The sequence below is a fragment of the Perissodus microlepis genome, chromosome 22, assembly GCF_051167445.1.
Source record: "Perissodus microlepis isolate ML-2025 ecotype Zambia chromosome 22, ASM5116744v1, whole genome shotgun sequence".
NCBI classification, from domain to species: domain Eukaryota; kingdom Metazoa; phylum Chordata; class Actinopteri; order Cichliformes; family Cichlidae; genus Perissodus; species Perissodus microlepis.
In genome coordinates this window covers 1,217,700-1,231,286 of record NC_140481.1, presented here as the reverse complement: position 1 = coordinate 1,231,286, position 13,587 = coordinate 1,217,700, and the positions used below count along the sequence as shown (strand labels likewise).

Below are 13,587 nucleotides of genomic sequence, written 5' to 3'. Positions count from 1 at the left end.
TGACAAATGCAGCAACCAGGTGATTCTCCATAAAAAGCTTTTAACTGAAACTGTGCGCGGTGTGCAGCGTGTCCTTAAAAACAACGAGGACAAAAGAAGAAGAACACTATTTGACAGTTGTGTTAAGGCTGCTTCCTCATGCACAGGGCTTCATCACAGAAGAAGAAGTGATGCCTAAGTAAGGGAAACAGGAGGAATAGGCTCAGATATGCCAAATACACAATAACTGGGTGGAAGGAGGTGAGGGAGCGTCCGCACAGCAGACAGTCTGTCGTGTCTGGGACTGCAGCCAGTGGTGTTGGAGATCCTGTTAAGTCAGATTTGGATCCAACTGGGATGATCTTCATATTGCAGTATGACAGTGATCCCAAACACATAATCAAATCAGTCATAGATAGAGCCTTGTGAGTTGTAATTAAGCTATTGTAAGCCATCCTTCCTATTAGCAAAGGAAGACGAAGGGTTATCAGGTTTCTCTCAGCACTGTTCCTCAGGGACAAACGCTTTACAGCTCTGCAGGACGCTGCATAACAACACTGTTGATGTGCTTGTGTCTTCAGATCGTCCAGGCCTAACTAGTGTGGAGCGAATCGAGCGTTGCCAAGAGGAGTTCCTGTTGGCCTTTGAACATTATATCAACTACCGCAAACACAAAGTGGCACATTTCTGGCCCAAGCTGCTAATGAAGGTGACAGACCTGCGGATGATCGGCACCTGCCACGCCAGCCGATTCCTCCACATGAAAGTGGAGTGTCCCACCGAGCTGTTCCCTCCTCTGTTTCTGGAGGTCTTCGAGGACTGACCAGTGGATTTCTGTGTGTGTGTGTGTGTGCGTGTGTGTGCGCCTGGGCACCCTGGTGGTCTCAGGGGTGGAACCAGCAGAAAGCCCGTCACAACGAACCTTCTAACAGCACTACTGAGTGTCACTTCATTCCACCTTAGAGTAGCTCTCTGGTCTATTTTTGGATGAAACCATTCCTGACAGTGCGGGTACATGTGAATAGCTTTTTGACTTTTCTGGTTTGTTCTGTTATTGTTGTCATGGATATAACATCTCACCTCAGATTTGACTCTAGGTTTTTTGTTTTCATTATTGCATCATGGTAATCTTATCAACACTTGTTTGTTCGTTAGAAGCCAAGCATATGTTGTATATTCCTTCCTTTATGTTGAAATACTCGGCTGCTCGCCTCATCCACGACACGAGACGCCGTCAGCAAACCCGCTCCACTTTACCGCATTAATATATCAACCTTCGTCCATCTGGTGAGTGTCCAGTCTGTCCGGTGCCTCGCCACCCTACTGTGACCGTTAAAAACGCGTACTCTAACGGACGGCAGCTCGCAGGTGTCTGCAAGTCTCTCGGCAGCCGCACATTACGAGGTTAAGTTGCAACGCTGCATTCCAGAGCTGTCGGAAAAACAAACGTCAGCTCGAGACACGCTCCGAGCGAGAAACCTGAGCAGGATTTTGCAATATTAAAGGGGACCTGTGTGTCTTTTCTCATTTGATGTTGCAATGCTGATTGTTCCTATTAAACATGACCAAAGTTTCAAATCATGTACTAAATATATGTAAAAACAATCCCAGCACTTGGACTGCTATTAAATCGAGGTTTCCAAAGGTTTTTCTCGCACCTTCTGTGACACTCGTTTGCTGCAGGCAGTAGAGCTCATCCTGAGCCAGGCTTCCCGAAGCCGTCCTATTGGAAGAAAGTGGCTCGTTAGGTGAGGCGAACCTTAACGAGGCAGAGCTAAACAGGATGTTTTTAGTCAAAGGATAAACCGACAGTCTGCATGACGCGCAAATCTAAGGACACTAGTCTGTTGGAGTGTCTACTAGAGTAATGAGTCCCCTCAAACTTCACACGGTGGCAGTGCACACTGCAAACACAACTTCTCTCAATCAATCAATCAATCAATTTTATTTATATAGCGCCAAATCACAACAAAAGTCGCCTCTCTGGCCCTTCACACACACACGCGCACGCTGGGCTTTCAGCTAACAGTAAGTCTACTTACTCAACAGCAGCATATATGGGCCAGCAAAATAGTCAAAAGTCAGCTCTCTGTTTATGAGCAGGAAGCATCTTTGTGTCTGGTTGAAAGCAAAGAATGTTTATGAAATCAGAGTGTGGACACTAATAAACTGAGAGAGTGTCTCTCGCTTGTTGTTAATTGCCTTTGGACTTATTGTCAGACAACATGATATGACCGGTGCTTTGATACTTTATAGACTAATGATTAATTAGCACAACCTCAAAGCATTTCATATGCAACTCTGACAGATTAACTGAAAATGCAGAGGTTCTGTGCATTCAAACCTGTACAGTGCAAAAAATCTTGCTCGAGTTTCTGTTTGTTTGTCTTTATTTCGACAAGAAACAAAACGACGAAACAACAAAACCAAAACTTCGATGTAGATGTGAGCGACAGTGAATGGAATGCAGAAGCAGCATTAAAATGAGCCGCTCGTCGTGCCGGAGACTTGTCACACGGTGGCACTGAGGCCAGGATCGTCTGTGTGTCACAGTACTGCATGTTGTGCCAAAACCAGGTGAACAGTGCCCTCACTACATCCTCCCTCCACTTCCTTAGTTGAGTATAAATTGGCTCCCTGTTGGTCCACACACAGGCTGTCCTCTTTGCTGTGTTTCAGTCTGCGGTTGGAACTTCAACTATAAGACCAGCATTAGATTTCAGTGTTTCATCTCAGCCATGTTGCCTCAAAGTCAAATAATTAGTCAGCATTTTTTCTGTTTGTTTAGTGTCTCCGTGAGTGGATGTGGACTTTCTATTAAAACAGTGAAGTCATGGTGCTATGGTGAGTTGGGGCTATGGCTGATTGAAGTGTATTGTTATTTACATGTGTGAATAAGAGCCCGGCACCCTCGCAGGATGGCCTGCATATAGTACAGTAACACACATGCACATATACAGAATGTACAGTACATCTGTGCAGCTGTTGTGCAGCAGCTGATCAGCCACAACAATAAGACTGGCACAGATGCTGGGTCCCACTCGGGTACTGGCAGTGGTTTTTGGAGTGGGCCTCTGTCAGCCTCGGTTGGAGGGTTGGTAAATGGGAGGGTTTACCAGCAGAGAAGACCAGTGTTCACCTGTAACTGGTTTTAGTGATGTGGCTGATTGGTGTATCGCTCACACAGATAACACATGGGTCCGACTCCACGACTGTGACCGACCGGTGGCATTCGGAGGCCAAGTAAACTGTATGCTTCGCCATCACCAAGGTACACTGACGAGGCTGGTGAGATTGTGAAAAGTAGAGCTCTTTCTTTGTTCTTTAGCCTCTGGTTTTGTTTCGTTTCTTGAAAAAGCCTCGGTATGGTATTGCCGTTTGCAATGTGACAGACCTCGGCTCTTTATATTTCGCTTTTTCGAGCTTCACACTACTCCTCAAAGCAGCTTGTATTTTATTTTGTTTCTTCTCATCTCTGTGAAGTGATGCCTTTTTATCAAAGCAATAGAATTGCTGCAGTGTTTGAATGACCCGGACCTCACACATATACACCTCGCAAACTGTACAGATTCAGATAAATGCACAGACAATCAGAGGGAGAGGCACCCGAGCTCAGGCTGGTCCCCGTCGACATGAAGGGCCGGGCCCCGCTGAGACAGAGCCATTCGGAAACGTAACGGTTGGCCACGTTTACATGCACCCCTGCGTCTGCAGCCAACGAAAGACTTTGTTATGTGAAGAAGCCTTTGACGAAAGCTGTCAGAACGCGCATCCAACATCAACGTGCTAGACTCATTAACGTAACATCGCCTGTTTTTCTAATGAAATGAATGTCTTCATGTCTCAGTAGCAGGGGCTGGCTGCACAAACACATCAGAAGTTAGCTGACTATCTAATGTTCAACCCAACAGTCCCAGGATCTCAGCTCAGGACCTCAATGTCCCTTTGGTGTGCTTCTGTTGGTTAGAACATGTAGATTGAACAAAGTCATGTAAAAAGCATCATTTTTATGCGGTAAACATGGTTTGTTGTTGCACGTTCCCGGTTCTTAGGCTCTCTTTCACGTCTTTTTTTAACTAAAGACTTTTAGTCTAGTCTCAGGAATTTGGCAGTGTAACTTTTCAGACATTCAGCTAAAGTAGCAGCAACTATTGTTTGCAGCCCGAAAAACAAAAAGCTGTGTTTGCTCTTGATTTGGCCTGCCAGTCCTCCACCAGGATAGTTGTTGGGCTGTAATTAGCCGCTACCTCATGAGTGGGGAATTTTGGCCTGGGAATCAAAACTGGAACTTTGTTACTGCTGTCAAATGTAATAACAGTTCCCGAGTTTGTGCAGATGATTCTGTTTTCCTGTGCAGGTAAAGAGACACTAAGAAAGCTGCACAGATTTTAACCACTGAAAGTCCAAAATTAGGTGATTAACAGCTTTATGTTTAATGTGTTTTTGTAGCGTGCAGTAGATTGAACAAAGGTTTCTTTAACAGGCTGATGATATTTGTGGCTTCATGTTCAGGATACTCATCATTAGCATAAAATGAGCCACTGTGTGATCAGGACAGTGACAGCCGTCAGTTTCTTTCACATCAGCCCGTGTTCCTCCTTACTTTCTAGTTTGTTGCATTTTTCAATTTGCTGACTTCAGCTACAACGAGGGGATTACTGAGACCACCTCCCTCATGCTAAACATACAGTTTGAATACAAAACATAAAGGCAAGGGTGGCTCAAAACTTTTGCACAGTACTATATCTAAAGCCTAGCCCTGTGATTGGATGGATGGAGCCAGCCTGTCTGTGCAGCCAGCCCCGTTGTCAGAGAATGAACTTGAAGGTAGAGACGTCTCACAGTTATCATAAAAGTCACATAGATACTGTAAAACTAATGCAGGTCACAGTTAAAGAACTGCTGAAAAACACAATAATCAGGAATCATGAAGAAGAAACAGTTTGAAACAGTGACCTGGATAAAAACAATGAGGAGGGCATTATTTGGTTTCTGTAAAAAATATATAAATAACCTGTCAGTAATACTTTCACTCATAAATGTAATAAAGTCGAGCAGTTTATAACAATAAACCTGTCAGTTTTATGGTTGAGGCAAATGATGGCCTTGATGTAGTAATATATCATCAAACTTGTAAAGTTATTTCAGTCTGTGGACGCTCTAATATGAATCCTGAAAGTTTAGCTTAAAAAGCTGAAGAGCAGCCGGGCTCTTTGATGGCTCCTCCACGTTCCTCTGGGTTCTCCCGATGACTTTGTTGGCCTGTTGATCAGTTATCTGAGCGTTTTACTGAAAAAAGCACTGAAGAGGAAGTGAAACCAAAACAAGGAGTTAAAACTTGCAGAGATCTGCAACAGTCAAATAGTTCACAGCAGGATGATGAATGCAGCTTTAATCCAAAATAATCGACATGTTTTTTTACACTTTGATACATAGTTTCACTTTTTTTTCCTTTTTTGCGGGACGGCTATAAATTGGGTATCTTGTATCCTGGCTGTGTTCACTGAGCACATGCGCAGAGCTGTGGTGCACGTAAACGTCGTCATTGCTCACCGCTGGTTAGGAACATGTTTATTTTACCTGAGGAGGTGAACGTTGGCCGTGATCTCTCCCGTGAGTTGTTGCTCGTAAGGTTTCTCAGTTACAACCAATAACAAGAGTTGCGCCATAGAGAAGCTATTTTACAGTACAAAGGAAAAGGATGTATATTTTCAGACTGCAGATTTTTTTTACAGATGTTAGCATAATATGAACATATTGTTTTTGCATAGTGTTAAAAAGATACAGTGTTGCTCTCAAATGTATTTCCACGTCTGATGGAGACGTATTTAAAAAAAAAAATGATAAAAACAGTTAAATTATCTGGATTCACGTCCAAAAGAAACCACACATGAGCACGTTTAGGGTCAGCGTGGTCAGAAGGAGGCGGTCATCCACAGTCGGCACAGATTTCTCTTCTCTCCTTGTGTGTTTGAGTGTCTTCTTGTTTAAGTCATCTGTTTAATGCAAACCGGGAATTCGACCAGGAGGTGCAGAGAGATGTGAAAGTGAATCTGTGGCAGAAAAAAAGGACAAAGAATATTGTGTTCCTCAAATGGCTGTTGGACATTTTCAGCTTGGAGGACTGATGATTTTGATTTTGCCTGACGGGGGATGATTGCAGAATTTGTGATTTGGGTCTTAAGAATAAAGATGGTTTTGAGAGAATTTGATTTGGTGTCTTCACTTATTCAGACTTTGTAGGTGCTCTGTATGGCTGTTTGAATGGTTCACTGTGCGCCCATTTTATGAAACACAGGTTAATGTGCAGTGCTGTGCAAAAGACTTGAGCCCACCTCGTTCTTTGTATTTTGCTTTAATTTTGCTCCGCGAATCGCTACCTTATCGTGGTGGAGGGGTTTGTGTGTCCCAGGGATCCCAGGGGCTATGTTGTCTGGGGGCTTTTGCCCTCTGGTAGGGTCTCCCATGGCAAATTCGTCCTGGGTGAGGGACCAGACAAAGAGCGATTCAGAAGACCCTTACGAAGAGAACATCAAGGGAACAGTTTACTCTGCCCGGGATAGGTTTAGCGGGGCCCCGCCCTGGAGCCAGGCCTGGGGAGGGTGCCCGAGGGCGAGCGTCTGGTGGCCGGGCCTTAGTCCATGGGGCCCGGCCGGGCACAGCCCGAAGAGGAGACATGGGCCCATCCTCCCGCAGGCCCACCACCCGCAGGAGGCGCCATAGGGGTGCATTGTGTGCCGGGTGGCGGCCAGGAGCGGAGGCCCTGGCGGACTGATCCCCGGCTGCCAAGACTGGCAATAGGGACATGGAATGTCACCTCTCTGGTGGGGAAGGAGCCTGAGTTAGTGCGTGAGGTTGAGAGGTACCGGCTCTACACATGGCTTGGGCTCTGGAACCAGTCTCCTGGAGAGGGGCTGGACTCTGTCTCAGTCTGGAGTTGCCCCTGGTGAGAGGCGGCGGGCTGGGGTGGGTATTCTAATATCCCCTCGGCTTGCTGCCGGTACGTTGGGGTTTTTCCCGGTGGATGAGAGGGTTTGTTCCCTGCGCCTTAGGGTCGGGGAACGGGTCCTGACTGTCATCTGCGCTTATGTTCAGAGTACCCAGCCTTCTTAGAGCCCCCAGGGACTCTAAGAAGGCTGGGTACTCTGAACATAAGAGGGGGGGGGGGAGTGCTGGAAGGTGCTCTGTTGTCCTGCTGGGAGACTTCAATGCTCACGTGGGTAACGACAGCGAGACCTGAAGGGACGTGATTGGGAGGAACAGCCTCCCTGATCTGAACCCGAGCGGTGTTTTGTTATTGGACTTCTATGCAAATCACAGTTTGGCCATAACGAACACCTTCAATCAGAAAAAAAAAAAAAAAGGAGGCTGGGGGGAGGACGCTGGAGAGACCCGGTGCACCTAAACGCGTAGTGAGGGTGTGCTGGGAACGTCTAGCAGATGCCCCAGTCCGCGAGATCTTCAACGCACACCTCCGGCAGAGCTTCAACAGCATTCCGAGGGAGACTGGGGACAAGGAGTCCGAATGGACCATGTTCAGCGTCTCCATTGCCGAAGCTGCTGCATTGAGCTGCGGCCGCAAGGTGGTTGGTGCCTGCCGTGGTGGTAATCCCCGAACCAAATGGTGGACACCAGAGGTGAAGGGAGCCACCAGGCTGAAGAAGGAGTCCTATCGGGCTTGGTTAGCCTGTGGGACTCCGGAGGCAGCCGACAGGTATCGACAGGCCAAGCGGAATGCGACTCGGGCAGTGGCTGAAGCAAAAACTCGGGTGTGGGAGGAGTTCGGAGAGACCATTGAAAAAGACTTTCGGACAGCCTCGAAGAGATTCTGGCAAACCGTCAGGCGTCTCAGGAGGGGAAAGCGGTGTTCTACCTGCACTGTGTATAGTGCTGGCGGAGCGCTGCTGACGTCGACTGAGAAAATTGTCAGGCGGTGGAAGAAATACTTCGAGGACCTCCTTAATCCCACTGACACGTCTTCCGAGGAGGAAGCAGAGTCTGGGGATGAGGGGAATGACCCGCCAATTTCCGGGGGCGAGGTCACTGAGGCAGTTAAACAACTCCTTGGTGGCAGAGCCCCTGGTGTTGATGAGGTCCGCCCCGAGTTCCTGAAGGCTCTGGACATTGTAGGGCTGTCCTGGTTGACACGCCTCTACAATGTTGCGTGGAGATCAGGGGCAGTACCCCTGGACTGGCAGACCGGGATGGTGGTCCCCATCTTTAAGAAGGGAGACCGGAGGGTGTGTTCCAACTACAGGGGGATCACACTCCTCAGCCTCCCTGGGAAAGTCTATGCCAGGGTGCTGGAAAGGAGAGTTCGTCCGCTAGTCGAACCTCAGATACAGGAGGAACAATGCGGTTTTCGTCCTGGTCGCGGAACACTGGACCAGCTCTTTATCCTCTCGAGGATACTTGAGGGTGCATGGGAGTTTGCCCAACCAGTCTACATGTGTTTTGTGGACTTGGAGAAGGCATTCGACCGTGTCCCTCGGGGTGTCCTGTGGGAGGTGTGGCGGGAGTATGGGGTGTCTGGCCCATTGCTACGGGCCATTCGATCCCTATACAACTGTTGCAAGAGCTTGGTTCGCATTGCCGGCAATAAGTCGAACTCGTTCCCGGTGGGTGATGGGCTCCGCCAGGGCTGCCCTTTGTCTCCGGTTCTGTTCATAATTTTTATGAACAGGATTTCTAGGCGCAGCCAAGTGGCGGAGGGCTTTCACTTTGGTGGCCTCAGAATCTCATCTCTGTTTTTTGCGGATGATGTGGTTCTGTTGGCTTCATCGGGTGAGGGCCTCCAGCTTGCACTGGAACGGTTCGCAGCCGAGTGTGAAGCAGCGGGAATGAGGATCAGCACCTCCAAATCTGAGGCCATGGTTCTCACCCGGAAAAGGGTGGAGTGCCCACTCCAAGTCGGGGATGAGTTCCTGCCCCAAGTGGAGGAGTTCAAGTATCTCGAGGTCTTGTTCGCGAGTGACAGGAGAAGGGAGTCGGAGATCGACAGACGGATTGGGGCTGCATCTGCAGTAATGCGGACGCTGCACCGGTCCGTCGTGGTGAAGAGAGAGCTGAGTGTAAAAGCGAAGCTCTCAATTTACCGGTCGATCTACGTCCCTACCCTCACCTATGGCCACGAGCTGTGGGTAGTGACCGAAAGAACGAGATCGCGGATACAGGCAGCAGAAATGAGCTTCCTCCGAAGGGTGGCTGGCCTCTCCCTTAGAGATAGGGTGAGAAGTTCAGCCATCCGGGAGGGGCTCAGAGTAGAGCCGCTGCTGCTCCACATCGAAAGGAGCCAGCTGAGGTGGTTTGGGCATCTGACAAGGATGCCTCCTGGGCGCCTCCTGGGTGAGGTGTTCCGGGCATGTCCCACCGGGAGGAGGCCCCGGGGCAGACCCAGGACACGCTGGAGAGATTATATCTCTCGGCTGGCCTGGGAACGCCTTGGTGTTCCCCCGGATAAGCTGGAGGAGGTGGCTGGGGAGAGGGAGGTCTGGGCCTCTCTGCTTAGGCTGCTGCCCCCGCAACCCGGCCCCGGATAAAGCGGATGAAGATGGATGGATGGATGGCTGGATGGATGTAAAAAGTGGTCTTAAGTAATATTTCCCTGAGCTTTCTGATGGTCTTTCAAAGTTTTTTTTTTGGCTCCTAATTTTCATTCCAGTTCTTGTGCCTGATGATTTAAAGACGTTTTTTTTGTTGTTGTTAGTTAAACCATTAAACACTGACCTATCGATCATTAAAGCATAAAACAGGAATTTAATGTAAGAGAGGAACCAGTGTTGTCTACACACGAGGGACAACGTTAAAATGATATCGTTTATTCCCATTTCTTTAGGTGAATCTCCATAAAATGCCAAATATATTTTAAATATCACACCGTGCTTGACAAGCACAACATAGTATTTTTGCAACAGCAAGGTGATTCTCCATAAAGAGCTCTGTCCGCAGGTGTGCAGTACTTAAAATGAGACAAGCAGAGAACAAAAACAGTCAGACCTAAAAAACACTGCCAGCAGAAGAGCAGCGTCTTAAAGTGAAGTCCATGAGAATTGGGGTGATCACGGTCCTGCTGCTGTTGAACTATAAGGTATGGTCTCGTTTGGAGGGGGGCCGTCAAGAGGTCATTCTTAGCGAAGGGAAACGGGGAGAATAGGCTGAGGTTTGCCTTACACTATAACTAATCAGTCAAATTTTAAATGTTTGTTTTGAATTGTCATCGATATGTGTGAGCGAGGACAAGGGAAGGTGAAGGTCTACAGTCGTGTATAAAATATGGTGGAGCCTCTTTCATAGTTTGACCCAGTTATAAACAGAAAAGCCAGATTTTGATCCAGCATGTGAAACCATCTGGAAATCACCTTATTGGCAATGATGATGATTCCAATGCAATAAAAGAATAGCTGGAAACACAAAGACAGTGGAGCACTCAGAGGGAGCCAGCGTCCCTGAAGAAGTGTGGATCACAGAGAGAGAGCAAAATGTAGCCAACCTACAAAGAAGCACTTTGGAGTGATACTCAAGAGATGCAGAGCGTTGTTCCTGAAGGCTGCTCAAAGACAGCTGCCTGAGAGAGTTCAGGTTGTGCTGAAGAATAAAGGTGCTCATAGCAAATGCTGACTAACAACAGAGGTCGATCATCTTGTTAATAATTTTACCTCCTCACTACGTACGACTCTGGATACTGCAGCTCCTGTGAAAACTAAGGTCTCAAATCAGAAGTACCTGACTCCGTGGTATAATTCTCAAACACGTAGCCTAAAGCAGATGACTCGTAAGCTGGAGAGGAAATGGCGTGTCACAAATTTAGAAGATCATCATTTAGCCTGGAGAAATAATTTGTTGCTTTATAAGAAAGGCCTCCGCAAAGCCAGAACATCTTACTATTCATCACTGATTGAAGAAAATAAGAACAACCCCAGGTTTCTCTTCAGCTCTGTAGCCAGGCTGACAAACAGTCAGAGCTCTGTTGAGCCAACCATCCCTTTAACGTTAACTAGTAATGACTTCATGAATTTCTTCACAAATAAAATTTTTATCATTAGAGAAAAAATTACCAATAATCATCCCACAGATGTAATATTATCTACAGCTACTCTTAGTACCATTGATGTTAAGTTAGACTCTTTTTCTCCAATTGATCTTTCTGAGTTAACTTCAATAATTACTTCCTCCAAACCATCAACGTGTCTTTTAGACCCCATTCCTACAAAACTGCTCAAAGAAGTCCTGCCATTAATTAATGCTTCAATTTTAAATATGATCAACCTATCTCTAATAATCGGCTATGTACCACAGGCCTTCAAGCTGGCTGTAGTTAAACCTTTACTCAAAAAGCATTTCTAGACCCAGCTGTCTTAGCTAATTATAGGCCAATCTCCAACCTTCCTTTCATATCAAAAATCCTTGAAAGAGTAGTTGTCAAACAGCTAACAGATCATCTGTGGAGGAATGGTTTATTTGAAGAGTTTCAGTCAGGTTTCAGAGCTCATCACAGCACAGAAACAGCTTTAGTGAAGGTTACAAATGATCTTCTTATGGCCTCTGACAGTGGACTCATCTCTGTGCTTGTCCTGCTAGACCTCAGTGCAGCGTTCGATACTGTCGACCATAATATCCTGTTAGAGCGATTAGAACATGCTGTAGGTATTACAGGTACTGTGCTGCAGTGGTTTGTATCATATCTATCTAATAGACTCCAGTTTGTGCATGTAAATGGAGAGTCCCCTTCACACACTGAGGTTAATTATGGAGTTCCACAGGGTTCAGTGCTAGGACCAATTCTGTTTACATTATACATGCTTCCCTTAGGCAGCATCATTAGAAGACATAGCATACATTTTCACTGCTATGCAGATGACACCCAGCTCTATCTGCCCATGAAGCCAGATAACACACACCAATTAGTTAAACTGCAGGAATGTCTTAAAGACATAAAGACCTGGATGGCCGCTAACTTTCTGCTTCTTAATTCAGATCAAACTGAGGTTATTGTACTCGGCCCTGAAAATCTTAGAAATATGGTATCTAAGCAGATTCTTACTCTGGATGGCATTACCTTGGCCTCCAGTAACACTGTGAGGAACCTTGGAGTCATTTTTGACCAGGACATGTCCTTCAACGCACATATTAAACAAATATGTAAGACTGCTTTCTTCCATTTGTGCAACATCTCTAAAATTAGAAATATCCTGTCTCAGAGTGACGCTGAAAAACTAGTTCATGCATTTATTACTTCCAGGCTGGACGACTGTAATTCATTATTATCAGGAAGTCCTAAAAACTCCCTGAAAAGCCTTCAGTTAATCCAAAATGCTGCAGCAAGAGTCCTGACAGGGACTAGAAAGAGAGAGCAGATTTCTCCTGTTTTGGCTTCCTGTTAAATCCAGAATTCAAAATCCTGCTCCTCACATACAAGGTCTTAAATAATCAGGCCCCATCTTATCTTAATGACCTTGTAGTACCATATCGCCCTATTAGAGCACTTCGCTCTCGCTCTGCAGGCCTACTTGTTGTTTCTAGAGTATTTAAAAGTAGAATGGGAGGCAGAGCCTTCAGTTTTCAGCCCCTCTTCTGTGGAACCAGCTTCCAGTTTGGATTCAGGAGACAGACACTATCTCTACTTTCAAGATTAGGCTTCAAACTTTCCTTTTTGCTAAAGCATATAGTTAGGGCTGGACCAGGTGACCCTGAATCCTCCCGTAGTTATGCTGCAATAAGTGTAGCTGCTGGGGATTCCCATGATGCACTGGGTGTTTCTACCTCACTCACTATGTGTTAACAGACCTCTCTGCATTGAATCATACTTGTTATTAACCTCTGTCTCTCTTCCACAGCATGTCTTTATCCTGTCTTCCTTCTCTCACCCCAACCAATCACAGCAGATGGCCCCGCCCCTCCCTGAGCCTGGTTCTGCCGGAGGTTTCTTCCTGTTAAAAGGGAGTTTTTCCTTCCCACTGTCGCCAAAGTGCTGCTCATAGGGGGTCATATGATTGTTGGGCTTTTCTCTCTGTATGTATTATTGTAGGGTCTGCCTTACAATATAAAGCGCCTTGAAGCGACTGTTGTTGTGATTTACTGCTGTATAAATAAAATTGAATTGACTATCATTGATGTGTCTGCACATTTCAATACATTTATGAACTAATTTCCTGTTTTCCTTGCAAAATAGAAAATATAAAGACACGGTACTACATTAATAGAGTCTAGCTCTTGTCCTGTGAAGCCATAAGTGAACACACGATAGAGGATGTTTGAACAGACAGGTTTCAGATTGTGCTCTGTTTACAGGACAGCAATCAAACTGAAGCGGACACGTGGGTGGAGCCGATGGTTCTCACTGATTATCGCAGACAGAGGTCTGAGTTTAAAACTTTAAGTGTTACCACCATCACTCGGTGGTAACACTGGAGCTCTGTGTGATTTGGTCGAGTGAATGTTATTGTCTGTTTACTCGGTGCCACTCCCGGAAGCCAGGGACGCAGACTGAGCTGCACTGTTGCCATCTGCTGATGGATGATAAGCACGACTTGGTTCAGACGTCGCCTTTCTAAACCTCGTTTTACTGAATCCCTCTGGTGTCACAAGAACGTATTAAAGAAAGGCCATAGT

General features: G+C 46.4%; 1 protein-coding gene across 11 annotated transcripts in view; it reads left to right on the top strand.

Annotated features, from left to right (window-relative positions):
• The window catches only part of thrb (thyroid hormone receptor beta), a 114,307-nt gene extending 108,121 nt beyond the window's left edge, over positions 1–6,186 (top strand). For all 11 annotated transcript variants that reach the window (XM_084918855.1, XM_084918853.1, XM_084918850.1 and 8 more), the window contains one exon: positions 561–6,186. In XM_084918855.1, coding sequence (XP_084774981.1) covers positions 561–802 — 242 coding nt within the window. In that variant the 3' untranslated portion in view covers positions 803–6,186. The remainder of the gene's footprint in view (positions 1–560) is intronic.
• The last annotated feature ends 7,401 nt before the right edge of the window (positions 6,187–13,587 follow it).